Source organism: Rhamphochromis sp. 'chilingali', assembly GCF_963969265.1.
Source record: "Rhamphochromis sp. 'chilingali' genome assembly, chromosome: 16".
Taxonomy (NCBI): domain Eukaryota; kingdom Metazoa; phylum Chordata; class Actinopteri; order Cichliformes; family Cichlidae; genus Rhamphochromis; species Rhamphochromis sp. 'chilingali'.
The window spans coordinates 35,897,272-35,923,583 of record NC_137943.1 but is presented as its reverse complement, the minus strand read 5'-3'; the positions used below and the strand labels follow the sequence as shown (position 1 = coordinate 35,923,583).

Genomic DNA, 26,312 nt, shown 5'->3' with positions numbered 1-26,312 from the left:
ACAGCAAAACTCTGTACAAAAACCTTTGGAGCAAAGACAACAGAATACTCCACAACATCCACTAGAGGGAGCCACACACTGTTAAACCTCTGATTCTTGTGTCATTGGACTGATGACAAAGACAACAGAGAAATGAAGCAGTAAAGATCAGAGACAGAGACAGAGCTGCTGTGGAAGCACAAAACTATTTGATTGGCTCAGCTATTACACTGGCCCCGCCCACTGAAGTTGAGCTCATCCAATGACATTATTTGTTGGTCATTGTGCTGCAGTGGAAGAACATTGTTCATGTGCTGTCTGTCTGGCTTTAATAACTCCAAAGACATGTTGCTGCACCTCTTTTTGCTTCTATCTCACATTATAGGTGAGTTTAAGAACAGGGATTAAAGTTTAGTTGAAGCTGCTGCATTAAGCAGATATACAGACTGCATTTCACTACTTTTCTTCTTTCTTTTTCCAGGACTAACAGCTGGAGACTCAATCACTCCTCAACAACCTGAAGTCACTGAAACAGAAGGAGAATCTGTCACACTCACATGTAGCTATGAGACAGATAGTGGTTACCCACTCCTGTACTGGTACAGACATGATTCTGACCTTCAAGCTCCTCAGTTCATACTCTGGAAAAGAGCAAGAGGATCCACAACTCAGTATATTCCTGATAATCGATATAAATCAGAAACCTCACCTACAACAACTAATCTGACCATAGCAGCCCTAACCCTGGCAGACACAGCTCTCTACTACTGTGCTCTACAAACACAGTGATACAAAGTGTAGAAGAGGCTGTACAAAAACCTGAACACAGATATCTGACTACTCTTCAAAGAGGAGGGAAGTGGTATTCAAAGCACAGCTTCATATCAGATGGATTCTGCTAATTCCTGTTTTATCAGAGTCACTGTGGTTACAGCTGCTAATGAAACACTGTGGGAGGATTCACATGAGCAGCAAATCCACATCAACCACAAACCAACTGCAGGAACGTTCAGACACGAAGACATAAAAAATACAAAATTATAAGTAAACAAACTTTTATTACAGCAATATAAAGGAAAAACTAAATTCACTGCATGATTTTATCTCAGGACACTAAGGCAGACACAGAGGAAACTGTTTGTCTTTTCCTGGACTACAATCCAGGATCGAACCATGTTCTCAACAATTGAATGTTGTCCTTCAGCAGTTATACAAACCCAATTCCAAAAAAGTTGGGACTTTGTGTAAAATGGAAATAAAAACAGAATGCACATCTCAGAAACACGTTTTATTCAAAATAGGACAGAAAAAACAAAATGTGGAAAAAACTACAATTATAAGAAAACTATGAACTTGTTTTGACTTTAATGCAGCGACATGTTTCACGATGGAACAACAAAGGCTGGAGAATTAAGTGGTGCTAAAGAAAACAGGTGGAGGAGCATTTTGAAAACTGTAAGGTTCATTTGTAGGGCTACAATGATTCGTCGACATAATCGATCACACGACATAGAAATTTCTTGTCACATCTTAAAACCACATAAATGTTTTTTTTGTTTTTATTTAAACTAAAACACACTACAGGAAGCTGTGGGGGCAGTATCACCTATGTTGTCTGCCAAGACTGCACTCAACACTGACGAAGAATGCAGTGGAACAGCAAAACAGCATCATCTGTAAACTTTGGAAACTTGTTATTTTGGACTGGAAAACAAAATCTTTTTTATTTACTTTAAAGCTGAATTTTTGGTTCAAATACTACTAGAATTTAATTCATATTACTTAATATTTGTATTTATTTCATTTTTATTTGGACAGTCTTATTGAGTAAAATAGGACTAAATATTTAAGTATTGATGTTAAAAATACATTATTTTCAAATTCATGTCTCCTGGGTCATTGTTTTAATTTTCTGTGGGACGAGACGAGAGGGTGATACTCACAGGTGGGCAGACCTGAGCAGGTGAGGTACTAAAGCCTAGAACAGGAAGTCTTCCCACAGGAAGCGGAGACAAGATTTATTGAAATAATCGTTGACTAATCAAAGACAAATTGAAACCTCTGGAGCATCAGAAAATCAAAAACACAACAAAGAGCCGGGGGACTGCTGAGCCTCTAGAATCCTCTATCAAACCTTTTTTGAGACCTGGTGCTGCCATCAATTTCAAAAAAAAGATTTATCATATTTTCCCTGACGAATGAAAAAGCTTCAACATGATAGGTATCATCAGATTTAGTTCACACATTGCGACATGTAATACAGTCAAACGATCATTGTCTGAATAGGTTTTCAAGCCAAAAGCAAAAACATTTGAACCAGCATGAATTTGTACATTTGTGTCAAACTTAGCTCCAAATATTTGACCTTTTCTAAAAATATGTTAAGACTACAGCTTCTCACCTGTGTGAGCTCTCAGCAGGAGGAAACAGCTGATGTTCAACATTTACGTGGCCAGTCAAATGAGGATTTCAACTTTCCCCACGCTTTGCAGGAATGCAGCTATTTACCTGAATGAATTTGTGTGTTTTTTAAGTGATGTTGAATTTGAAAACTTTTTACTGGAGGTGTTACCAACATGTGACCTCTCAACTGTGTGAGTTCTTATGTGGAAAGACAAACTTTTATTGTGATAAAAACCTTTCCCGCATGTTTTGCAAGAGTACGGCTTCTCACCTGAGTGGAGCCACACATGTTGTTTAAGTGACGATGACCTGGGAAACCTTTTACCGCATGTTTGACAAGAGTACGGCTTCTCACCTGAGTGAAGTCGTGTGTGTTGTTTAAGTGACGATGACGTAGAAAACTGTTTACTACATGTTTGACAAGGATATGGTTTCTCGCCTGTGTGGAGCCTTGCGTGTTCTTTAAGTGACGATGACGTAGAAAACTGTTTACTACATGTTTGACAAGGATATGGTTTCTCGCCTGTGTGAGATCTCATGTGGATATTTAAATGATCTGTTGAAAGAAAACTCTTCCCACATGTTTCACAAGAATACGGCTTCTCACCTGTGTGAATTCTCATGTGGACGGTCAAATGACCAGTTTGACGAAACTTTTTCCCACATGTTTTACAGGAATATGGCTTCTCACCTGTGTGGATCTGTGTATGCCTTCTAAGTTCTGATGGCCTAGAAAACATTTTACCACAAGTCTTACAGAGATTTTTGCACGAACGAGAGCTTTCTGCAGTTTTACTTCTGTTTGGATTTCTCGTTGATCCTGGATCTGCACTCCTGCTTCTTCCCTGATCTTGGCTCTCAGCAAGAGGGGCGTTATTAGTGATGAGACGATCATTATCTGGTTCACTGTGCTCTCCTTCCTCAGCAGCAGTCACCATGAAGGTATCCGTCTCCTCCTTCAGTCCCAGCTGCTCTCCCTCCTGACTGCTGCACAGTTCCTCCTGCTCCTCTTTAATCTGTGGAGGTTCTGGTTCCTCCTGGTCACAGAGCTGCAGCTCAAGGAGAACCTCCTCCTCCTTACAGACAGGCTGCTGTGGGACGTCTGGAGGGGAAAAAAAAGACAACTAATGAGATTATGAGAGACAGAGACAGAGACAGAGAGAGACAGAGACAGAGAGAGACAGAGACAGAGAGAGACAGACAGAGAGAGACAGACAGAGAGAGACAGACAGAGAGAGACAGAGAGACAGAGAGAGACACAGAGAGAGAGAGACAGAGAGAGACAGAGAGAGACAGAGAGAGACAGAGAGAGACAGAGAGAGAGAGAGAGTACATACAATACAAACATCACATTGGGGATGGTCAGGCTAGGTAGTGAGGAAAAAAAAAACAAAAAACAAAAAAACAACAGTGAAATGTGTAACACAAAAGGATAATACAGGAATATCAGCACACCATAACACAATAAAACACAGACAAGCAACATGGGAGAGTATTCCAGTGTGTACAGCTGATCTGGGACAATCTTCGCCTGCGCCTCCAGCTGATCCGTCCACATTGGATGGGAGGCGTTGGATTCAGGGGAAGGAGGGTGATAGTGAGGGCGCATCAGTATCAGTGTACATGTTTCGTGCGTGTGCATGTGTATCCCGTGTTCAGCTGAGAGAAAGTGTCACCACGCCCGGTTAAGCAAAGGTCAACAGTCTCCAGTGGACGCAGGTGGCCTTGAAGGAGGGACAAAGAGTTCTGACAACAATCCTGTAATCATGGGAACAATTTGTTGTTCCAGTCAGCTTCGACCTTGGCGCCAGTGGGATAGCTGCATGAGTGAAGATGGTGAATGTTTGGGTTTAGTGCGAACAACTGCATCCAATTTTTACAGTTGGTCTAATGTCCGTCACTGGTCACCAATTATCTCAATTCCCGTTGTTCTTCTCCAAGATCTTATCAAAACACAGTCTGAGTACTCACAGCCCTGCCCATCGTCTATCATGTCAGCCAGCCTTATGGGATTTTGAACAGCAGTAGCGATAAAAAATGCGGCCTTTAAGGCTGCAGACCCTGAATTGGGATACAGCCATTGTGTCTGTTTTATACTGATGCACGAAGGCCCTGACACTGAGAGGGTGGATCTACCTGTACGTGACCAGGCTGCATCCTCAGTGCTCAAACATCTGAAGATGAAAACCTGTTTTATGTTTCCTACATCTAATCAAGCGCACGACACAAACACTCAGCAAGTACTGGTCTCTGTTTATGGATGGGATAAAGAAAGGCAACGGAGTTGATGCCTTGTAACTAAGCAACAACCTATATGATGCACTTAAGTGCAACGCTAAGTCACACTGAGTCTGAACAAACCAAGCCACTGAGAACTGAGGACACAATCAGCAGAATGTCTGTGATGAAAATGACCATGAGCTGCCTGAAATGACACTGATGCGTTCATATTATTGGAGACCCACAGGAGGACTTCTATTGCTGTATCTGCATCTGCATCTTAATGCATTCATACATGAGGGTATTTTACATTACACTTTCTTTTAAAGCGATACTTTCACAGTTCTAACTTTATGCTGTTACTTACATAAAGAAAACTCAAATCCAGGCTGATTTTAGTGCCTGCTGTTTGAATGGAGCACGGTGCAGTCCTGTCAGTGAAGTTGCCCCCCACCTTCTTCAAATCCAACAAAAGTGGTGTCAAACGTTTGTGCTGCTAAAATTGTCGTTTGTGCTGCCTCTGTTTTAAAGATATTAATGAAAATGCAAACGTCAAAAGGTCAGCCAGCCCCCCACATCACCCAAATCAAACAAAAGTTGATGTCACAGGTTGGTGCTACGTTTGTGCTGCAAATTTTTTGTTTGTGCCGCTTTCATTTTAAAGATATTAATAAAATTCCATCCATCCATCCATTCGCTTCCACTTATCCTTTTAAGGGTCGCAGGGGGCGCTGGAATCTATCCCAGCTGTCATAGGGCGAGAGGCGGGGTACATCCTGGACAGGTGGCCAGTCTGTCGCAGGGCCAACACACAGGGACAGACAACCAGTCGCACTCACATTCACACCTATGGGCAATTTGGATTAACCAATTAACCTATCACCACAAGCTGCATGTCTTTGGAGAGAACCCGGAGAGAACCCACGCAAACACGGGGAGAACATGCAAACTCCACACAGAAAGACCCTGGCCTGATCGTGGAATTGAACTCAGGACCTTCTTGCTGTGCAACAGTGCTAACCACCGTGCTGCCGTAATAATAACATCAAATAACATTTATGAAGAAATTTAAAGGGGCATGCCCGTAGGTGCGTATCAGTTTATAATTAGATAAGGTGTTTTGAGCCAATAAGCTGGTTGTGGATCACTGACTACCATGTTTCTTAACATTACCTTACTCCATCTAGTGTGCTACCAGCAGGGTATATGCTAAAATGCTAATGGTTGTTAAAACATTAACCCAGAGCTGGGCGATATGAGATTTTTTCATATCACGATATGTTTTTTTCATTTCAGGCGATAACGATATCTATCACGATATAAGCCAAATAACTATATTTGTAAGATTTAAATGTGCCGTTGCTCACAAGTAAAATGTGAAATAATCAGCAGCTTGTTTTTATTTAAATATTTATTTCCCATAATAAGTTCAACAGGGTAGATGTACTTAAGGAACATGAGACTTTTTCAGATAGATAAAGGCAAATATTGCAAACTACACAAAAGGCAGCCGCTAAAGCGTTTAAGTTTCAAAATAGAACAAACGAAACAGACTAAATTGTCAATTCCACTTAGAAACAAAATATTAATTCTAAAAATAAATCTTAGTTTGTTTTACAGTTTGTTTTACAGAATTGTCTGAATTGTCTGAATTTCTACGAACATTATTGCTAAGGATTGTCTTATTGCATTGGAGTCACACTGGGTTAAATATGTACACTTGGGTTTTAAGGGGTATTTATTATTTTCTTCTTTTTTTTGGGTTGTATGGAAGCCCCAAACGCAATTTCATTGTTCTTGACAATGACAATAAATAAATAAATACTAAATACTAAACAGACAAAACTGACTAACTTTTGTCAATATCAAATAAACTGAGAACTAAAAGGAAATTCTCAATCTCTCCTTGTTGTATAGCTGAGCTTTTCAAACAGTTTTAACAGTTACTTTAGTCTGACAAAAGCCGAATGACGAATTAGCGCTTCCAGTCAGAGACTGAGGCTACGTCCACACGTACACGGGTATAAAACGGAGATTTTCCGTTTTCGTTTTAAAAAATAATCCCGTCCACACATAAAGGCAGAAATGAAGGAAAACGCTGCTATGAACATGCCAAAGCAGCAGGTGGCGCTAGATTCCTAACCGTGCAGAAATGTTGGCCAATCAGAAGTCTAGAAGCCTCGGTGGGAAAAAGTAAACAAAGCTGGGGCATAGAAGCAGAACCGAGTCGTATGTGTGGAGGGACAGTAACTGTGTGTATATGTAAGCATTTAAACACTGCAGAGAGTAGAATTAACAGTATTGTAGAAATTCATTTCACCGAAACAATAACGTGGCGCACAGTGTGACGCATGCACCAGTTTATTGTATTTCCAGACTTGCTTTCGGCACAATTTACAGTGCACGCTACTCTGTTTTTGTCAGACTTGAAATAGCCGAAATACCTTCACACTACGGAACTTCTATGGCTCTTCCGTTCGACAATCTCTCCGGCGTTGGAACCATCATCTGTTTTCTCTTCGGTCACGCTCGGTTGATTTTTCTAGTCGGCACACTCATTTCCTCCATTACCCGCTGGCTGCTTCCCAAACAAACACACGTGCAGCTTGGCACTTGTGCTGTACGTAACAAGTCACGCGACGTGACGCTGCGGCTGTGATTGGTTCGGCTCTGCGCTACTTAATTTGGATTGGCTGACCTTTTTTTTTTTTTTTTAAGAGGACAAGAGCGGCGAGGTCTATTGCAATAGCTTAATTTCTCTATCGAGTAAAAGTTATATCGCGATACATATCGTTATCGTTCTATCGCCCAGCTCTACGTTAACCTAATAATATGTGAACTGTAGCTTTTAATTCAAATGCTAATATTAACAAAAGTGCTGTCATTTGTATGTGGGCTGTCATGAGCAAGTTGTATAAAATTAACATACACAGGAGTGCACTTCAGTGATTCAGCAAATGTGAGCTCAAAGGCTCCAAACAGCCTGCAGAACTGTGAATCTCAGGTAACTGTCAATGTTACCTGAAAGGGCCAAACTATATATTTTTGCAAGAGTCAAACTTCTGTAGCCATGGTCACAAAGGGCTATTAAATGAGTGGGCTATTAAACACATGTGGCATTGACACAGATTTATCTCAGAGCCTGGATTTATCTACAAGTATTTTGATGATGAGCTATGAACATTGACTAAATTCATTTTTATGCCGATCAAATGAATTTTGAACTAGATCTTGTTAAGGATAAACTGGTACAACTCTGCCAAAAAAGCAAACATAGCGACCTGTGTTCGGTTTGTGATCACCAGGGGGCGCTATCACACACATTCTACTTCTGAGAGAAAAAAAACAAGAGTTGAAGAAAACATGTGCTAGCTCTCTCATTTGCATTTTTAAGATAGCTTCCATGAGCAACAGCAATCATCAACACTAGAGCAGGGCGATATGGCCAAAAATATTTATCACGATATATATTTGAAAATTTGCGATAACGATATAACTGACAATATAATTGATGCGAGACAAAATACAACTCCACAACATTACTAGTGCAAAAAGACAACCTTCCATTTATTTTCACTTAAACAAGAAGCTGGTTTTTATGTACATTAAAGCTTTATAAAAATGTAACAGTGCAAATGCAAATTCCTTGCTGAAAGTTTAACCAAAAGGCATTTCCAGTAGAAATGGGCTGACACATCCTGAGCATAACCATGTATAATATCCACTGAAGTTAAAAAGAGGTGCTTTGCAACATTAAACTGCAGTGTGCAGTACGTATTTTTCGGACCATAAGGTGCACGGGATTATAAGGCACATTAAGCGAAACAAAGCAGTCAGATAAATCAAACTTTATCAAACTCATTCTTCTTGCTTCCTCCACTTCTGTACCATTGATTCATTAATGTTGAATTCTCTAGCAGCTGCTCTATTCCCATGTTGTTGCAGTATATTAATGACTAACCTCGTATTGTGGATGGATTATCTCAGTTGTTCTCCTGACTGAAGTTTGGTCCGTTTACAGCATCCTGCCATGCGATTGCATTTGTCTCTAACCATCAGGAACTTTAACGTTAACTTTTATAAGTGGAAAAGTGTTAGTGTTCGTCCTCCAGCTTCACTGTTTATGTTATGCTAACATAGCTGTGTCGCTAACGATCACGTAGCACATCATTATATACCAGCTAGCCCAACTTCAGTAACCCTACAAACGTCACTGCTGTTTAGTTTCCTGTCTTCATTTATGTTGGAAGTGATAGCAGAGCTGTACGTTTGAATTTTTTCAGAAATCTCTCAGTCAGAACATGCTATATCATGCTTAGGTAACTAGCAAAACTAGCGAGCTAACTTCCGCTAGCTTCCTGCTAACTTCTAACTCCGTTAAATGTAATAAATTTTGTTTTCATGGATGCCTGGAAGTTAAACTTCATAGTTACACCTGGTAAAGCAGCAATGCTGATCGTTTTATTAAAGATAAATGGTAAATGGCCTGCATTTGTATAGCGCTTTTCTAGTCCATAGGACCCCAAAGCGCTTTACACTACATTCAGTCATTCACCCATTCACACACACATTCACACACTGGCGATGGCAAGATGAAAGAATTTAGACAGTTTTTAACTCTCAGTGATGCTGCAGTGTTCGTTTAACCTGAAGCGTACGGAGTTTAGGACCCAGATTACTCCCAGATTTAAGAGCATCTTAGTCCGACAATAACGACGGCCGCTTGCATGTTCTGCAAAAAAATGTGCTTTGTCGTGTATCTGACGGACAAACACCAAGTTGCACCATTTTTACAAACCAATTCTGGTTCATCTGTTTCACTCAACAATCGGCCATGTGCGTATGAAAACAAAGGCACTGCGCATGCGTGTTTTACTCATATTCTATCGCGATATTTCATTTTCCTATCGTTGCCTAACATTATACCGGTATTACCGTGAACGGTATAATATGGCCCAGCCCTAATCAACACTTCAATTCACTACGTCAAAACAGTGTATCAAAGTAAGTAATTTTATGTCCACTTAAAGATGTAGAACTAAAGTTATAACCAAATTATGGCAGTAATATATCACATTTGTCATTTTTGCTTGACAGATGCCAAAGAAATCAGTGGTGGACAAAACTGCAGTATTTGAAGTCCTTCGTGCTTCTAAAGAAGCAGTCATAAAAAAAAATGGAAAAGTTTCAACTCCAAGTGACATATAGCAAAATCTATGCAAACAACTTGGCAAAAAGATGACACCAAAAGCTCTTTACACTTTTGTTAAATTAAACAGACAATGTATGGGCTGCTCTGGATTACAGTGACGAAGAGAGACTGACACAGACAGCAGTGACAATGATAATGATTTTGAACAAAGCAGCTCTCCTTTTCAAAACAAAGACTGCAAGACTGTGGAGCTCCCATTTGGATACATATGATATGTGGATACATATGATATGTGGATACATATGATTCCACATAAAGTCACATACAAAAAGAATACTTTCAAGAAAAGGGAAGCTGGCCAGCTGTACATTACATGTGAAAAGGAACCTGAAAATCACTGCCCAATGGTGCTGAAGTGTGTAATGGCAAACACGGATGAATCCATGCACACTGGCTTTTCTAAGAGAGCCATGCCCGGAAGTCTGAGGGCACAAGTAACAAAAGAACTTGGTGAAGGCAGACTGCAGCCCCATGTGTGGAGAGCATCAGAGGCAGCAAAGCTGATGGACTTTGGTGATCCAGAGCCAAGCCATCTACCAAATTTGACAACTCTGCGCAAAGACAAACACGAACAAAATCAACTAGAAGTTGCTCATAAAAACCCAATACTGTCTCTCCACTCATTAAAATACAGTTCCCCTCCCAGTGGAAGCATTTGGGACATTGGATTAGACAAGTTCTTCTGTCACTACTGGAGTCAAACTCAAATGCTGTACAAGACTGCAAAGCACCCTAGTCGCCTTTGATGCGACTGGCTCAGCTGTAAAAAAGCTTCTCAGGCCTAATGGTTTGTCTGGAAACATCTTCCTGTATCAAGGTGTGTTAACAGGAAGGGACAACTCTCACGTCCCAGTGGTGCAAATGTTGTCAGAGAGACATGATGTCCAGGCAATCACAAGATGGTTATTGGAATGGATTCGTGCTGGAGCACCAATCCCAAAGGAGGCCATCTGTGATTTCTCCTTAGCTTTACTTGGTGCTTTAGTTAAGGCTTTAACACATCATTCAGATTTGAAGCTACATTAATGAATGCTTTGGTGTCTTGCTTCGGAAAAAAATCCCCCTTATGTCAGAAGTGTCCAAAGCAAATCTGAAAAGAAAGATTGCAGATGAGACTATGTCTGTTTCTGATGACAAGGAAGAAGAAGACATTAGATAACTTCAGCTAATGTTGAAGCAGAGTTCAAGAACATTAAACATGGTCTGTTCAAGCATGAAAATCTCCCTATAAGGATAGATAAATTCACTGCACGACATCTTGGTTTCATTGAAGGAAACATGCAGATCTGTTCTGCAACACAAATACGAAAAGAAGCAGAGGTTGCCAGACAGGATGGTACAGTGAAGCGTCAGGATCCACACAAAGCCTTTGTGGAGCAGGAAGTGGATGATAACCCCTCTCAGGAGCCCAAAATTGACACAGACATGGACATTGAAGAAACAGCAGCTTTGGAAAACTGGAGAGGCCTTGCAGTTCCTAGCCTTCCTGATCAGCAAACTGATCAGGAAGGCTAGCTCTGTGGTCGGCATGAAGCTGGACACTCTGGTGACAGTGGCAGAGAAAAGGACATTAAAGAAACTGCTGGACATTATGGACAATGCTGGGCATCCTCTGCACACGGCCATAAACAACCAGAAGAGTCTGTTCAGTGACAGGTTGCTTCTCCCCAAGACAAGAACTAACAGACTTAAAAACTCCTTTGTCCCACACGCCATCAGACTGTTTAACTCCTCTCTGGAGGGGAGAGGGAGGGGAGTCTGAGACTCTCCTCAGCTCTTACTGGGACAGTGGCGCGGCTGCCCCTCTGTTGGTCTTCCTTGGTCTCTTGTGTTCTGGGGGCCTCTGGATGTCTGGAGTTTTGATCTCCTCCATACCTGCTTCACACCCTGGAGGACGGGGCTGTGGCCCCCCCACACTCCCTAGCAGATCGTTACATGGAGAAACCTTTGGAATGCAAGCATGCTGATCCACACAGGTGCACACACGGGTATTCACAGACGCGGACTACAGCTTTCTTGGCTGCTGCCTCAAAGCACATTGTGCGCTGTCTATCTTGCGTGCTGCACAATATCGTTTATTATTTAGTATCTACTGATATCTACTGCCAGCTAGTTTATTGTGATGGTGCTGTTTTTTTTATTATGTTGCTCTTTGTTGTTTGCTTTCTCTTCTGTTTTTTTTCTCCATACAGGTGACCCAGGTGTTTTGTTTCTTTCTTTCTTCCCCCCCTTCTCACCGTCTCTTCTCCCCTTTGGTTTTCTTTCTCTCCCTCTCTTTCTTTCATTCTCTCTCCCTGTCCTATCCCCCAGTCATGTCTGTCCCGTTTGTAGCAACTGAAAATAAAATAAATTCATAATTATAATAAAGGTCAATCAAATGGACCAATATGGCAAGGCCATGATGATCCACTTGGTAAAATAAATCCACTTGGCATCTTTCTTGGCCTTAAGACAACAATTCTGATGCTAAAGATCCAAACGGGACACAAAACCCCCCCCAAAAAAACAAACATGTTGAATAGTTCAGAGGAGAACAAAGTATTCCAGCTTGTGAAATCCCTTGCTTCAAAGGGTGTCACTCAACATGCCTATTCATTGAGGGCAGAGGTGCTGAGCTCAATATTCTGCCCTGTTCAGTTGAAGACTGCTGTTCATCGTGTTGATGCACAGCGCCATGTGTCCACAGTAATTCAAAAAACAATGACGGAAAATCCAAGTGTTCACTTCACAAGACAGTGTTCCTCCCAGTACTGCAAACTTTACACACCAAACACAAGGCAAATCCCTTTTGTTTCCATTGATCTGTCAGCTTCTGGCATAGCTCACCTTCAGTCTGCTGTTGAACAAGGGCTCAACCTTCCAGCATCGCCATGCCTAAGACCAATCGAAAGTCCTGATGCATCTCCAACAGCATTTAAAACAGATTCATCAGGAAAGCAACTTTGCACAGGGACTGTTTGTCACAGTTTCACCCTGAGAGAGCTTGTATGGATTGACACAGACCTTGGAAAAGGCTCTACAGAAACTCTGGAGCACAGTTTTCACAGTCCAAAAAGGTTTTTGCTTACTGAATTCCCATCCACTCTGCTACTTCAAGGAGAGAAATTCACACTGAAAGCAGTCATTACATTTCAGGAGGGCCCAACACCAGAAACACTCGGGCATTATATGACATTCTGTAACAGGACCCCGTACATCTGGGAGATGTATGATGACCTAAGGAAGGATGTAACCATAGCATCTGAAAACACCAGCGCATGTCCGCACGCTGTGCTCTACACAAAGGAATGATGGCAAGATTTCATGAAAGAAAGTCCTTTTCTAGTTTGTGAGTTAGATGATGGAAATAGCTGTTATTTTTCAGTTATTGTATTAGACTTGTGAGGCTCAGACAGTTCCATGTATTTACCTTTTCTAACAGGAAACATACAAACTGTTATAAAATCAGTTTTACCCCGGTTCGTATATTCATCAGGACTCCAGAAAGAACACCGGGACTCAGTAGTCAATTAACAACACTTTTATTAATACACACTTATTGATTACACCTTCTAGAAGGGAGATGTACAGGACCCCGGACTTTCTCTGCAGATCTCAACTCCTTTGTCTGTTACATGCAGTTTTGTATCAGTGACCCCCCTTCTAAACCCTCTACAAGGTGCCATAAAACTAAGTACTATGTTTACATACTTTCACTTGTGTGTGTGCGAACCTGTGAATGCCTACATGTGCGCGTTCCCGCGTGCCTATATGAGTGCTCGTGTGTGATTGTGTACGCATACCTGTGTGTATGTGTGAGTGCACATGAGTGAGTGTGCGTGTGGATGTGTGTGCGTGACAGTTAAAACACTGTGGGGGTAGGTGACTCCCTAGAGGTCATAAAAACCCATCTCCCTTCCAGATCACAGTTATCCAGTTACAAATGTTGAGACCCCCACCCAAACATCCTCTGGGGAATTTCCACTCAGTGGGGGAGGGGTCTCCTACAATCTACTAAGTTCACAAGACAATGAGCCCTTTATTATATTAAGGGCAGTGTCAGTGTCTCTACAATAGTTCTACATTCTATGATAACACATTTCTAAACTCTAAATCAGCTAAACATTCTACAAAACCACGTTGTTCTCGTAGTTTTGTATTTTGTTACCAGCAAATAAAGTTGTTTCTCCAACAGAATGCATTAATTATTTTAAATGCTATATTTAACCTAGTTTTTAAATAAGTTATAGCAGTTTGATTACTAGGTTTAAGAGTGTGATCATGAGAAAAAAATATCCAATGCTGGTTAATATCTCTCAATGTTTTTTTACAGCAAAGGAAGTGGCTGGTTGAACTTTAGAAACTTATAATAATATCTTTAAAACGACAGCGGCACAAACAAACATTTTTGCAGCACAAACGTTTGACATCAAATTTGTTTGATTCCATTAATGTGGGGGAGCTGGTTGACCTCTGATGACCTCTAGAGATTTTCTTGAATATCTTTAAAATGAAAGCAGCACAAACGAAAATGTTTGCAGCACAAACGTTAGATACCACTTTTGCTGGATTTGAAGAAGGTGGGGGGCAACTTCACTCGTGCAGTCCTGTCCTCTGTTTGCTCTTTGTTAGCTCACATCAAAAAGTCCTCACAATCAGAAACGTCCCGCAGAGCTGTGATCAGGATCCTCCCTCAGAGGGACACTCACCTGTCCTGTGCAGCTTGATTTGGGGTTTCCAGGTGATATCCAGCAGTCTGCGCTGACGGTCGATCTCTTCCTCGTACTGGACGATCGTTTTTTCAAACTCCAAGAATATTTGTTCAGCAGCAGCAGTTAGTCGCTCGTTGATGAACTCTCTCAGATACTGAACTGAAGGCATCGTTGCTGCCGCAGCTCACACACTCAGCTCACACACTCAGCTCACACAACAACAACAGTCTCTGGAAAGCTAACGCAATTTGCGCCTTTCCTTTGTTTACTTCCGCCTGGTGTCACGTGATTAACGCACCTCCCCCCCTCTCTCTTATTAATGAATGTAAAGTATTACAGAGAGCTCGGTGAGTCAGTGCAAAGCCGCTAACACCACAGTGATGTGCTGACTCTTTCGGTCCCACACTCCCGGCTCTGTTCACACACGCGCCTTTCCTTTCTTTATTTCCGCTTGGTGTCACACGGTTGTTGCTCCGGCAGAGAGCATTTACCTTTAACTGTTCCGCTGTCGAAGATTTCTCTGTTTCAAATCAGTTTCCAGCTGAAATCAATTTTTTTCTACATCCACGGAAAACAAGAAAATCGCAGATATTCTCATTTGAATTTTAAGCTTTCTGTTTTGAAATGATCTGAATACGTTTCTTATATTGAACTTTAACATGATCCCTATAAAAAGAGTTACTGTTTGATCTGGTGAGCTCAGAACAAACAAACAAAAATGTGCTTTCTGATCAAAATATATAAAGTTTGATTAAAAACTTACAAAGTAATGCCAGAATAAGTTATTAATTATTATTATTGTTTGACTGGCCACAAATAAATTTTTATTATATTCAGTTGTTAAACATTTGGCATATTGTTTATTAAATTAGAACCTCTGGTGCTGGTTCTAATTTCAGCTAGGCCTTCAAGCTAGCTGTAGTTAAACCTTTACTCAAAAAGCCATCTCTAGACCCAGCAGTCTTAGCTAATTATAGGCCAATCTCCAACCTTCCTTTCATATCAAACATCCTTGAAAGAGTAGTTGTCAAACAGCTAACAGATCATCTGCAGAGGAATGGTTTATTTGAAGAGTTTCAGTCAGGTTTCAGAGCTCATCACAGCACAGAAACAGCTTTAGTGAAGGTTACAAATGATCTTCTTATGGCCTCTGACAGTGGACTCATCTCTGTGCTTGTCCTGCTAGACCTCAGTGCAGCGTTCGATACTGTCGACCATAATATCCTATTAGAGCGATTAGAACATGCTGTAGGTATTACAGGTACTGCGCTGCAGTGGTTTGTATCATATCTATATAATAGACTCCAGTTTGTGCATGTAAATGGAGAGTCCTCTTCACACACTGAGGTTAATTATGGAGTTCCACAGGGTTCAGTGCTAGGACCAATTCTGTTTACATTATACATGCTTCCCTTAGGCAGCATCATTAGAAGACATAGCATACATTTACACTGCTATGCTGATGACACCCAGCTCTATCTGTCCATGAAGCCAGATAACACACACCAATGAGTTAAACTGCAGGAATGTCTTAAAGACATAAAGACCTGGATGGCCGCTAACTTTCTGCTTCTTAATTCAGATAAAACTGAGGTTATTGTACTCGGCCCTGAAAAGCCTAGAAATATGGTATCTAAGCAGATTCTTACTCTGGATGGCATTACCTTGGCCTCCAGTAACGCTGTGAGGAACTTTGGAGTCATTTTTGACCAGGACATGTCCTTCAATGCACATATTAAACAAATATGTACCATATCACCCTATTAGAGCACTTCGCTCTCGCTCTGCAGGCCTACTTGTTGTTCCTAGAGTATTTAAAAGTAGAATGGGAGGCAGAGCCTTCAGTTTTCAGGCCCCTCTTCTGTGGAACCAGCTTCCAGTTTGGATTCGGGAGACAGACACTATCTCTACTTTCAAGATTAGGCTTCAAACTTTCCTTTTTGCTAAAGCATATAGTTAGGGCTGGACCAGGTGACCCTGAATCCTCCCTTAGTTATGCTGCAATAGACGTAGGCTGCCGGGGGATTCCCATGATGCATTGAGTTTTTCCTTTCCAGTCACCTTTCTCACTCACTATGTGTTAACAGACCTCTCTGCATTGAATCATATCTGTTATTAACCTCTGTCTCTCTTCCACAGCATGTCTTTATCCTGTCTTCCTTCTCTCACCCCAACCGGTCGCAGCAGATGGCCCCGCCCCTCCCTGAGCCTGGTTCTGCCGGAGGTTTCTTCCTGTTAAAAGGGAGTTTTTCCTTCCCACTGTCACCAAAGTGCTGCTCATAGGGGGTCATATGATTGTTGGGTTTTTTTCTCTGTATCTATGAAGCGCCTTGAGGCGACTTATGTTGTGATTTGGCGCTATATAAATAAAATTGAATTGAATTGAATTGAATTGAATTGGTCACCAGCAGCTCCCTCACAGGGAAATCTTCAAAACTCCTCCGTAGGCCCACCCAGAAGATGGATAAACTCAGCATTTCATGAACACTGTGATGGAGATGTTTGTGTAATGTTATAAATACTCGGATACTCCTCAGAGGCTCCGGACATAAAGATATTATATTCAGTCCTGTAGAAAGTTATATATTTACAAATATATTATCATCTCTGGTTACTGTGGTATGAATGACTCTGAATTAATTTATGGTAAACAACACGCTACTGGCAAAAAACAGTGAAAGAATTCCAGATCACAAGTTTGTAGTTAAACATACAAGTGACGACCTTTGACCTTCCTCAGGTTTTATTTAATTGTGTCTGAGAAAATCTCATGTACTCTTCATGCAGCTGAGTACATTCTTATCTCTCGCCTCAGTCTTGAATCCTCCTCACCTGATTCATCACTGACCCCAACCAGCAAAGGCATAAGAGCTTGATCCACATAGCTGGAAAGAAAGCGAATTTGTTCCTGGTGGGTGTTGGACTCTGCGCTCTGCAGATATGAGGAAACAGTGACAGGAAACAGAGCTCAGCAAGAGGAGGAGCTACAGCAGTGAACATGAAAGGCTTCATTTAGGAGCTGAAGAGCTGCTGTGTTCTCTCTATTGTTTATTCAGTCCAAGAGAAAATCATGTTGCTGCTTTTCATTTGGATGATGATAGTCTCCTTTCAGACTGGTGAGTCATCAAAAGATGGAGTGAGATGTAAAAGGAGATGATGGACATGAAAATATCTGGATGTTGTTTGAATTGATTCACTTTTTATAAACTAAGTTTAAAGATGCAGAAACATGATGGTGAAATATGTCTTTGTTGTTTTCAGGATCCTCTGAGGATTTACTGACACCATCTAAAGATGTAGTGACGAGTTTGGAAGGAGGCACTGTGACTCTCTCCTGCAAATATTCAGGTTATGTTCAGAACCTTTTCTGGTACCATCAGAAGTCTGGTTCACATCCACAGCTTGTTATGGCAGAACATTCAAAGCAAACAGAAAAGCTGAAGTTTATACATGACAAAGAAAAACAGCAGTTTCATCTGGAGATCTCCTCTGCTGCAGTGACAGACTCTGCTGTGTACTACTGTGCTCTGCAGCCCACAGTGACAGGAAACAGCAAAACTCTGTACAAAAACCTTTGGAGCAAAGACAACAGAATACTCCACAACATCCACTAGAGGGAGCCACACACTGTTAAACCTCTGATTCTTGTGTCATTGGACTGATGACAAAGACAACAGAGAAATGAAGCAGTAAAGATCAGAGACAGAGACAGAGCTGCTGTGGAAGCACAGAACTGTTTGATTGGCTGAGCTATTAAACTGGCCCCGCCCACTGAAGTTGAGCTCATCCAATGACATTATTTGTTGGTCATTGTGCTGCAGTGGAAGAACATTGTTCATGTGCTGTCTGTCTGGCTTTAATAACTCCAAAGACATGTTGCTGCACCTCTTTTTGCTTCTATCTCACATTATAGGTGAGTTTAAGAACAGGGATTAAAGTTTAGTTGAAGCTGCTGCATTAAGCAGATATACAGACTGCATTTCACTACTTTTCTTCTTTCTTTTTCCAGGACTAACAGCTGGAGACTCAATCACTCCTCAACAACCTGAAGTCACTAAAACAGAAGGAGAATCTGTCAAACTCACATGTAGCTATGAGACGAGTGATGATACTCCTTGGCTTTATTGGTACAGACATGATTCTGACCTTCAGGCTCCTCAGTTTATACTCTGGAAAGGAGCAAAACGCAGCACAAGTGAATATATTCCCAATAATCGATATGGATCCCAAACATCACCTACATCAACTAATCTGACCATAGCAGCCCTAACCCTGGCAGACACAGCTCTCTACTACTGTGCTCTACAAACACAGTGATACAAAGTGTAGAAGAGGCTGTACAAAAACCTGAACACAGATATCTGACTACTCTTCAAAGAGGAGGGAAGTGGTATTCAAAGCACAGCTTCATATCAGATGGATTCTGCTAATTCCTGTTTTATCAGAGTCACTGTGGTTACAGCTGCTAATGAAACACTGTGGGAGGATTCACATGAGCAGCAAATCCACATCAACCACAAACCAACTGCAGGATCGTTCAGACACAATAAAAACTGTCAAACATCAAAAGCTGCTCATTTACACTATTTTATATTTAGTGGATGAGGACATGCAGAAATGCAGCAGAAGCAAAATAAACAGAGTAACAGAGGTTTATCTCTTTAAGGTAAAATCTCTCACATGAAACTAAAAGTCCAACCAGGAAGACCATCTCATGCTTGTTCCATTTATTCTCTTTGAACTCATCACATCAGATGATGATGCTCTCCTTCATCATTGTCCTGCTCTCATGTTTAAGTGTTTCCCCTCTCAGTGTCAGATGGATGCAGCCCTCCTCCACCCCACACATTTCATCAGGACCAGAGTCTGTGGGTCCTTCCACTGAGTTCTTCAGCAGTCCTGCTCCACCACCAGGCTCCCTCTGATCTAAACACTGAGGACTGCTCACACATTTCTGCAGCAGCAGGGAGAGTTTCCAGTCAGCAGAGTTCATGAGTTCACATATTTTCTTTCACAGGAACTGCAGCAACATTTCAACATCACATCCTCTTTAGATTTTATAATTTTACAGAGATTATAAAAGACAAAAGTATGACTTTGGACGCAGGATTACACAATAGCAAACTTTAAATCTGATGAACCAGCAAAGACAGACTCGACATAGCTGCTGTAAACCAAGAAGAAAACACATGGAGGAAACCTGACAGCATTACTGTATATGTGTGAAACCAACAAGGCAAAACAAGCACAGAGTAAACATCCAATTTATCAGGAAGTGGGGACAAGGAAAGCACTAGAAATGAAGAGGATTAGGTAGACGGGGAAGCATCAGAAACATGAGGAAATAGTAAAGAGAAGAAAAACAGGAGAAGCTGTGAATGTGACAACCTGTGAGATTTGAACTAAAGACATGCTGGAACAGTGGGGACGAGATTTTCTCACCTTATTGTTTTGTACAAGAATATTTAAGGCATTCACACAGCTCAGTTAGATGTGGTCAATATAATGTGACTGGTACATGGTCAATGAACCTGATGGAGGAAATCAGAGATGACCCGGAGCCTGCGAGCAGAACCAGGTCCTGCATTTTTAGCTCCTGAGCTTGATACAAGCAGCAGAAATTAACAGTTGGTCTTCTTTCTTTTAAATTCATAATCTTTTGACAAACAAACATTTGTGTTAGTTGAAATTTGGCGGCTCAAACTGGTGCTGCTTGAAAGCTAACTCTTGGTCTGGTTTATGTCCCGAGTCTAACACACTGATCATGAGGAAGTTTTGGATTTTTAATGAAGGGTTTTCCCCTGACGCTGCTTCTTCAGGAAATCATCTGATCTACACTTATTATCTGTCCTAATGCAACATTTACCTGCAGGCCAGGTTTGACACAGCATTGCTGAGCGGCCTCATTCTTCTGCTGGGAGTCAAAAAGAAAACGATCTATTAGTTCAAACTTTGACCCTGGCAGTCCCATGAAGACAGTGAAGCAGGACACAAACAGCCTGAAACTGTGACCTCTTCCAGTATTTCAGTGTTCCTTCCAACTAATGTTAGCTACACTGTCAAAAGCACAAAGCTTCCATCCAACAACCAAACACAAGCCCAGGTTTGGTGCAAAAGTGCAAACAGCCAGAACCCGTTCCAGGGATGCAACTCTCCTGTCCACCAGCAAAAATCCCAACATAAAGGCATCAAGCTGGGGGAAACAGATGTATCCACCCTGGTTATTGCCAGGGCCTCCAACTTTGGCTGCCACCTAACCCACACTCTCTGTGGAGCCCCTCCCCTGGGCCTGGTCCAGCTTAGAGCCTCAGAAACCCCATCCCACGTACCCAGACATGGTCCACTGGTCAATGCAGCATGGATGTCTTCTGATTCATTCTTAGTCTTACCCCTCTCTCAGGACCAGTGTGCATATAGGGACCCTACCAGGGGCAAATTACCATTGAAAACAGAGCTCCTGGTATCATTTGGCACCATATCCCTCCACCATGATAAGGTGGAGATTCGTGGAGGAACATTACATCAAGTAGTTCCTGAATTATCTCTAAACATGTCCATGAGTTAATCAGTGAAGAAGCAAACGTATCACCTGTGTAAAGGAAAGCGAGCCTCATTCCTGTGTTTGTTCTGGCATATTGTGAAACCAGTTCGGTGAGTTTCTTTTCAGGAAACTGGAAACCTCCCAAACAGCCAAAGCAAAACCAGTTTGGTCCAAAGAACTCAGCCTTCACGTTATCATGAAGAAGAACAATTCTAACTAGATTCCAGCTCAGTATAAAAGAGCATCCAGTCAGTCAGTCAGTCAGTCAGCAGGTGTTTCCAGTGCAGGTACAGTTGAGTCCTTCTTTTCTGAGCAGTCTGAGCTCTTTAATCAGAGGACAACCAGGACTCAGCATCTCTGCTGCAAGTCTCTGATTCTTCATTTCTCATTTGTCTTAGCAGCAGCAGCAGATGTTGTTTCTGTTTTACGTTGAAGAAGGTTTTTCTTTCATCTGTCACATCAGAGATGGAGGATGTTGCAAAGAAAGAAGACATGAGAGGAACATGATTATTTTGTTTTCTTATTGTGAAACATCTTGGGACAGAAATGACATTATTCAGATTTTATGTCAGTGAAAGTGTTAAGTTTGCAGTACTGTGGTAAAGCTGAGAGGGGTAAACTTGGACTGGTGAAGAGTAGCTGAGCTGTTTGCATACATTTAATCAGAGATTGTTTAACTGTGAGGTGCTGTTTGAGTTAATTCACCAAATTCTAGGTTTTTTGGGTTTTCGTAGTGGCTGGAAGCTGGAAATATGTAACATCTGAATTCGGTCGGCTAAATCCACAAAGAGCAGCTTCAGCTGATCACAACCTGGATACAAAGAAAACCTGAGTGGAGCTTCCAGTACAGGGTCTCATTTCCAAGTCGCCCACGCTGCCCCACTGCACCTGGGCTTAGAGTTTCCCCACCTGCCAAATCTCACTTTGATGCCTGATTAGGATCCCGTGTGTCTACATTCAATAGTCTTCAGGTTTATTAGGCTCAAGTCTTATTATCTATTAATCAGTATCAGCAATACATTTTCTCATTAATATTTTTAAAAATCAGTCCTGAATAATCCACAAGAAGCAGAGATGATGTGATGCACAGTGAAAATCCCAAGAGCTGATGTGATGTGACACATTCTGTCCCTCCAGCTCAACATGTCCTCTGATTTCTTTCTAGGTCAGAGATGGAGACGTGGACAGACAGTCAGGGTAAAAAAGTATGTTACTGTATGATTCATATGAGATATGTTGATTGTTTGATCTTAGCCTCTTGTAGTAACTTCCAAACCAATAATAATAATAATTACTGCAAATGACTGCATAAAAAAATCAGCTTGTGTTAAAATAATCTGAAGAGTTTCTGTTTGGTCTCTCAGATTTACCCAGTGACTCAACAATCACAGTCAAATCGCATCGCCCTGCTGATCAACATTGAAACGTTTAATACAAGTTTATACAAATGTAGAGCTGCGAAAGATGAGAAAGTCATGCAAAGTCTACTTCAAACTCTTGGATATGAGGTAGTGAGATGTGGGGACATCACTGCAAAGGTAACTTTTAAAAGCAGAAAAGGTTTCTTCACTTGCACCCAGTTTTACAAACTGGTTAAATGATCCAGTGACGGATTTCTTCTCACAGATGATCGATAAACCTCTGAAAGAATTTTCTGAACACCCAAAACTGGCCCTCACAGACAGCGTGTTTGTGACTTTGGTGTGTTATGGAGGCACGGGAACTGAGGAGTTTGAAATTGACCAAATCTTTCAGCACTTAAACTCAAAGAACTGTCCTGCACTGAAGGACAAACCAAAGATCGTCATTATTCACGCCTGCAGAGGAGGTGATTCTCATCTGTCCTCACACACCCAACAAACAGCATGAATGAATCTTCAATGAATTTACTGTTAATATTTGTTCATTTGAAAAGGTAAAAGATCGACACGTTTCAGTAAGTCTGTGTGTTTGTTTCAGTGGGGGAGGAATCGGTGGATTTACTTGATAGGACACAATTTGTGCCCACAGACGACATCGAATCTCTGTCAGTGAACTCTGTCAAAGGTCCTCGGACACACAATGAAAAGGATTTCATCATTTTTCATTCCAGCACCACTTGTAAGTGCACCACCCTCCAATAAGTAACATTTAGAACAATCAAACACCGCCTAACTACAGATATGATCTGGTTCTGTTTGCTTGCAGACACAGGTTCATACACTCATGAAACATACGGTTCTGCCTTCATCCAACACATCTGTGAGGCTGTCAAAAAGCACTGCCTTAGAGATGACATTGAGGAAATATTCAGAACGGTAAGTTTGGCAAGTGGAATATATGGAATACACAAATACATACGACAAGAGGCTATCTATCTATCTATCTATCTATCTATCTATCTATCTATCTATCTATCTATCTATCTATCTATCTATCTATCTATCTATCTATCTATCTATCTATCTATCTATCTATCTATCTATCTATCTATCTATCTATCTATCTGTGTGTGGAATCATGTTAAGTGCAGTCTAACCAACAGGTCATGCAAAGCTTTGAAGAATTCCCATCTGAGCAGATGCCAACCAAAGAGAGAGACACTCTGACAAAGCGCTTCTACGTGTTTCAAAGTTAGTGTTACAGGTTTTTGATGTGACTTTAAGATATTGTGTTGTTTTGGGATGACAGGACACACGAGACTGCATGAAATGTTCAGTCTGGTTTATTCACATCGATGAGCGACTGATGGAACTAAAGAGCAATGATGATGATGATGATGAACAAAACAGAGAAGTATCCCACAACATTAAGTTCCCAGTGGACAGTTCTGTGTGGCATCAGTCCATATGAGAGTCCTCCATGATCCCACAGGGCTTCAATATTGAGGTCCAGGCTCTGAGGAAGCCGGTGCATGGCTCACAGTGTTTCATTGTGTTTGTGAAGTTCACCTGATCGACACACCAGCTGTCAACAACTGTACCATCCGTGCTCCAGTTATGTTGAGTCTTCCCAGGCACCTCAACCCCTACTCACATCTTGCGTCTCAATGGGTCACATGATAGAGTGAGGCAAGGTTTCACCATAGTTTCATCCAAAAGCTCTGCTGATAATGACCCACACCTTTTTTTATAACTTGGATCTTGTGATGAGGCACATGATCAATAGTGTGCCAATGATCCTCTTAAGTGGACAACTCCCACTAGAGTTTAAACACCAAAGGAGAAACCTCTTCAAAAAGCTTAACGAGGTCCAGTCGCCGTCTTCCAAAGCTGCTTAGATCGAATAAACGGTAAATGGACTGGTTCTTATTTAACTCAACACAACGTGCCTCATTCACCTTTTCTATATAAGAGCTTTCTATCTAACATGCACACATATTTATATTCTGATGGATGCGTTGAATCCATCAATCTTCTTCAGTAGTTTATGTAGACTAAAAATGACCATGACAAGCAGAGGACGAATGTCACCACATCAAAGTCTCTTGGTGGCTTTACTGCTTCCACTCAACTGATATATGAGGAAAAAACACTTTGACTTCCTACTTTTGTTCCGTTTCATTCAAAAAAAACAAAACATGTAGGTGTTGTGAAAATTGTAATATTTGATTTTAAAAGAGCAATTCTGATTCAAGATGCACCTGAAGAAGTGAAGCAGTGGTCTGCAGGAAAGGAGTCTCTAAACAGGTATGAACAGATCCCTTCACTCAGCCTGTTTGTTTTATGCAGATGTAAGAGCTACATGAAGTCTTCCCTCTGTGACAGTATGAGTGATGATGTCCATGTTAGCATGTTGCCAACGACTGTGCTGGTTTGACCCCTCCTCTCCCTGCAGGGTGGAGCCTGATGGCGTCCGACGGGTGAGCTCGGATCTGAAGAAGTGTACGTTTGATTTTATGATGATTCTTGGAAACAAATCCAACCGTCTTTAAACTACTGTGTCGCTCATTCATATCTCTGATATCAGGAGTCACCATCAAAGAGCCGATCAACGAATAGATGATCGATCAATAACTGCAGCTGGATTTATTTGTTCTCTCTATCAGATTCCTATCAACTCACAATCGACCCAAACACAGTATACAAATGGATCCAGCTGTCTGACAGCAACAGAGAGGTGATGCGTTTGAATGCACAGCAGCCATATCCTGATCATCCAGAGAGATTTGACCGCCCTCAGCTGCTGTGCACAGACGGGCTGACTGGTCCTTGTTACTGGGAGGTTGAGTGGAGTGGATATGTTTCTATAGCAGTGAGCTACAAAGGAATCAAACGGAGAGGACACAGTGATGACTGCTTGTTTGGACTGAACAGTCAGTCCTGGAGCCTGGACTGCTCTTACTCTTACTCTGTCTTGCACAATAACACAGAAACCTTCATCCCCAAAGACGTTGTCTCCAACAGAGTAGCAGTGTATGTGGACCATCCTGCCGGCACGCTGTCCTTCTACAATATCTTCTTGGACTCTCTGATCCACCTCCACACCTTCAACACCACATTCACTGAACCTCTGTATCCTGGATTTGGAGTCTGGTCTCATAATTCTTCAGTGAGAATAATGAAGCCGGTCCATGTGCACTGCTCTCCTCCAACAGAGTAGCAGTGTATGTGGACCGTCCTGCCGGCACAGCAAACAACCTCTATCCTGGATTTGAAGCTTGGTTTCATAATTCTTCAGTCAGTCTGTGCTTAGTTCAGTATAAAACTCTGAGAAGCACTGCTAAATAGACCTTTCAGTCTGCATCTTGCACTCAAAAACACTTTCAGATTCATGGATTCAATGATTTAATGTTTTAAACTCCTCTAAATGATTCCTTCTTAATTTCAATCCGTTGAAGATTGAAGCTTCCAGCAACCGTAGAGTGTGAGCCAGGGTCCAAGCTGGACAGGTCACCAATCTGAGACAGGGCTGACATTAACTTCATTCCACTAACTGCATGTCTTTGGACTGTGAGAGGAAGCTGGAGCACCCAGAGAGAATCCAAACAAACAAGCTGAGAACATACAAACTCCACACATGAAGGTGAAGCTGGACTCGGGACTTTGTTGCTGTGAGGTGACGGTGCTGACCTCTGCACCAAAGCTCTTCTGACATGGGGCTGAGAAAATATTTTGCACTGCTGATCAGAAAGAGAAATTCCTGCTTGAACAATGTTCTTTGTGTGATAGAGACTAAATATATATTGATCTTCAGTTTTCTTTACTGATGTGCTTTGTGTGAAGTGTGTTTCTTCTGCTTCGAGTATTTTAAAGTCACTGATACAACAACCACGTTTTTCCTCACC

General features: G+C 41.5%; 3 protein-coding genes across 7 annotated transcripts in view; 1 reads left to right on the top strand and 2 right to left on the bottom strand.

Annotated features, from left to right (window-relative positions):
- Positions 1–26,312, bottom strand: part of LOC308412493 (uncharacterized protein) — a 199,543-nt gene that overhangs the window by 18,913 nt on the left and 154,318 nt on the right. The gene's annotated exons all lie outside the window — the stretch shown is intronic.
- Positions 1,083–17,386, bottom strand: LOC308412502 (uncharacterized protein). Of its 2 annotated transcripts, none has more exons than XM_080906913.1 (2): positions 17,338–17,386; positions 1,083–3,484 (listed from the first exon to the last, which is right to left on the bottom strand). In XM_080906913.1, exons 1-2 carry the CDS (start codon positions 17,369–17,371, stop codon positions 2,484–2,486), a joined length of 1,035 nt encoding a protein of 344 aa, XP_080763039.1. In that variant the 5' UTR covers positions 17,372–17,386; the 3' UTR covers positions 1,083–2,483. The 2 variants fall into 2 exon arrangements, with proteins under 2 accessions (XP_080763039.1, XP_080763038.1); XM_080906912.1 differs by lacking the exon at positions 17,338–17,386 and adding an exon at positions 14,503–15,041.
- On the top strand, positions 22,238–25,823 carry LOC308412499 (neoverrucotoxin subunit beta-like). The gene is made up of 9 exons (XM_080906909.1): positions 22,238–22,251; positions 22,411–22,584; positions 22,673–22,874; positions 23,006–23,146; positions 23,234–23,343; positions 23,571–23,658; positions 24,663–24,714; positions 24,863–24,909; positions 25,074–25,823. The coding sequence occupies exons 2-9, from the start codon at positions 22,522–22,524 to the stop codon at positions 25,625–25,627; spliced, it is 1,257 nt and encodes a 418-aa protein (XP_080763035.1). The 5' UTR covers positions 22,238–22,251; positions 22,411–22,521; the 3' UTR covers positions 25,628–25,823.

Bases quoted from the DNA above. Each gene is read 5' to 3' on its own strand.
- LOC308412499 (XM_080906909.1), top strand. From the start codon at position 22,522: ATGCAAAGTCTACTTCAAACTCTTGGATATGAGGTAGTGAGATGTGGG. The intron at 23,147-23,233 runs GTAAGTGCACCA...GTTTGCTTGCAG, and splicing joins TTTTCATTCCAGCACCACTT to ACACAGGTTCATACACTCAT. The intron at 23,659-24,662 runs GTTAGTGTTACA...TTCTGATTCAAG, and splicing joins GCGCTTCTACGTGTTTCAAA to ATGCACCTGAAGAAGTGAAG.
- LOC308412502 (XM_080906912.1), bottom strand. From the start codon at position 14,674: ATGCCTTCAGTTCAGTATCTGAGAGAGTTCATCAACGAGCGACTAACT. The intron at 3,485-14,502 runs GTGAGTGTCCCT...TTTCCCCTCCAG, and splicing joins AATCAAGCTGCACAGGACAG to ACGTCCCACAGCAGCCTGTC.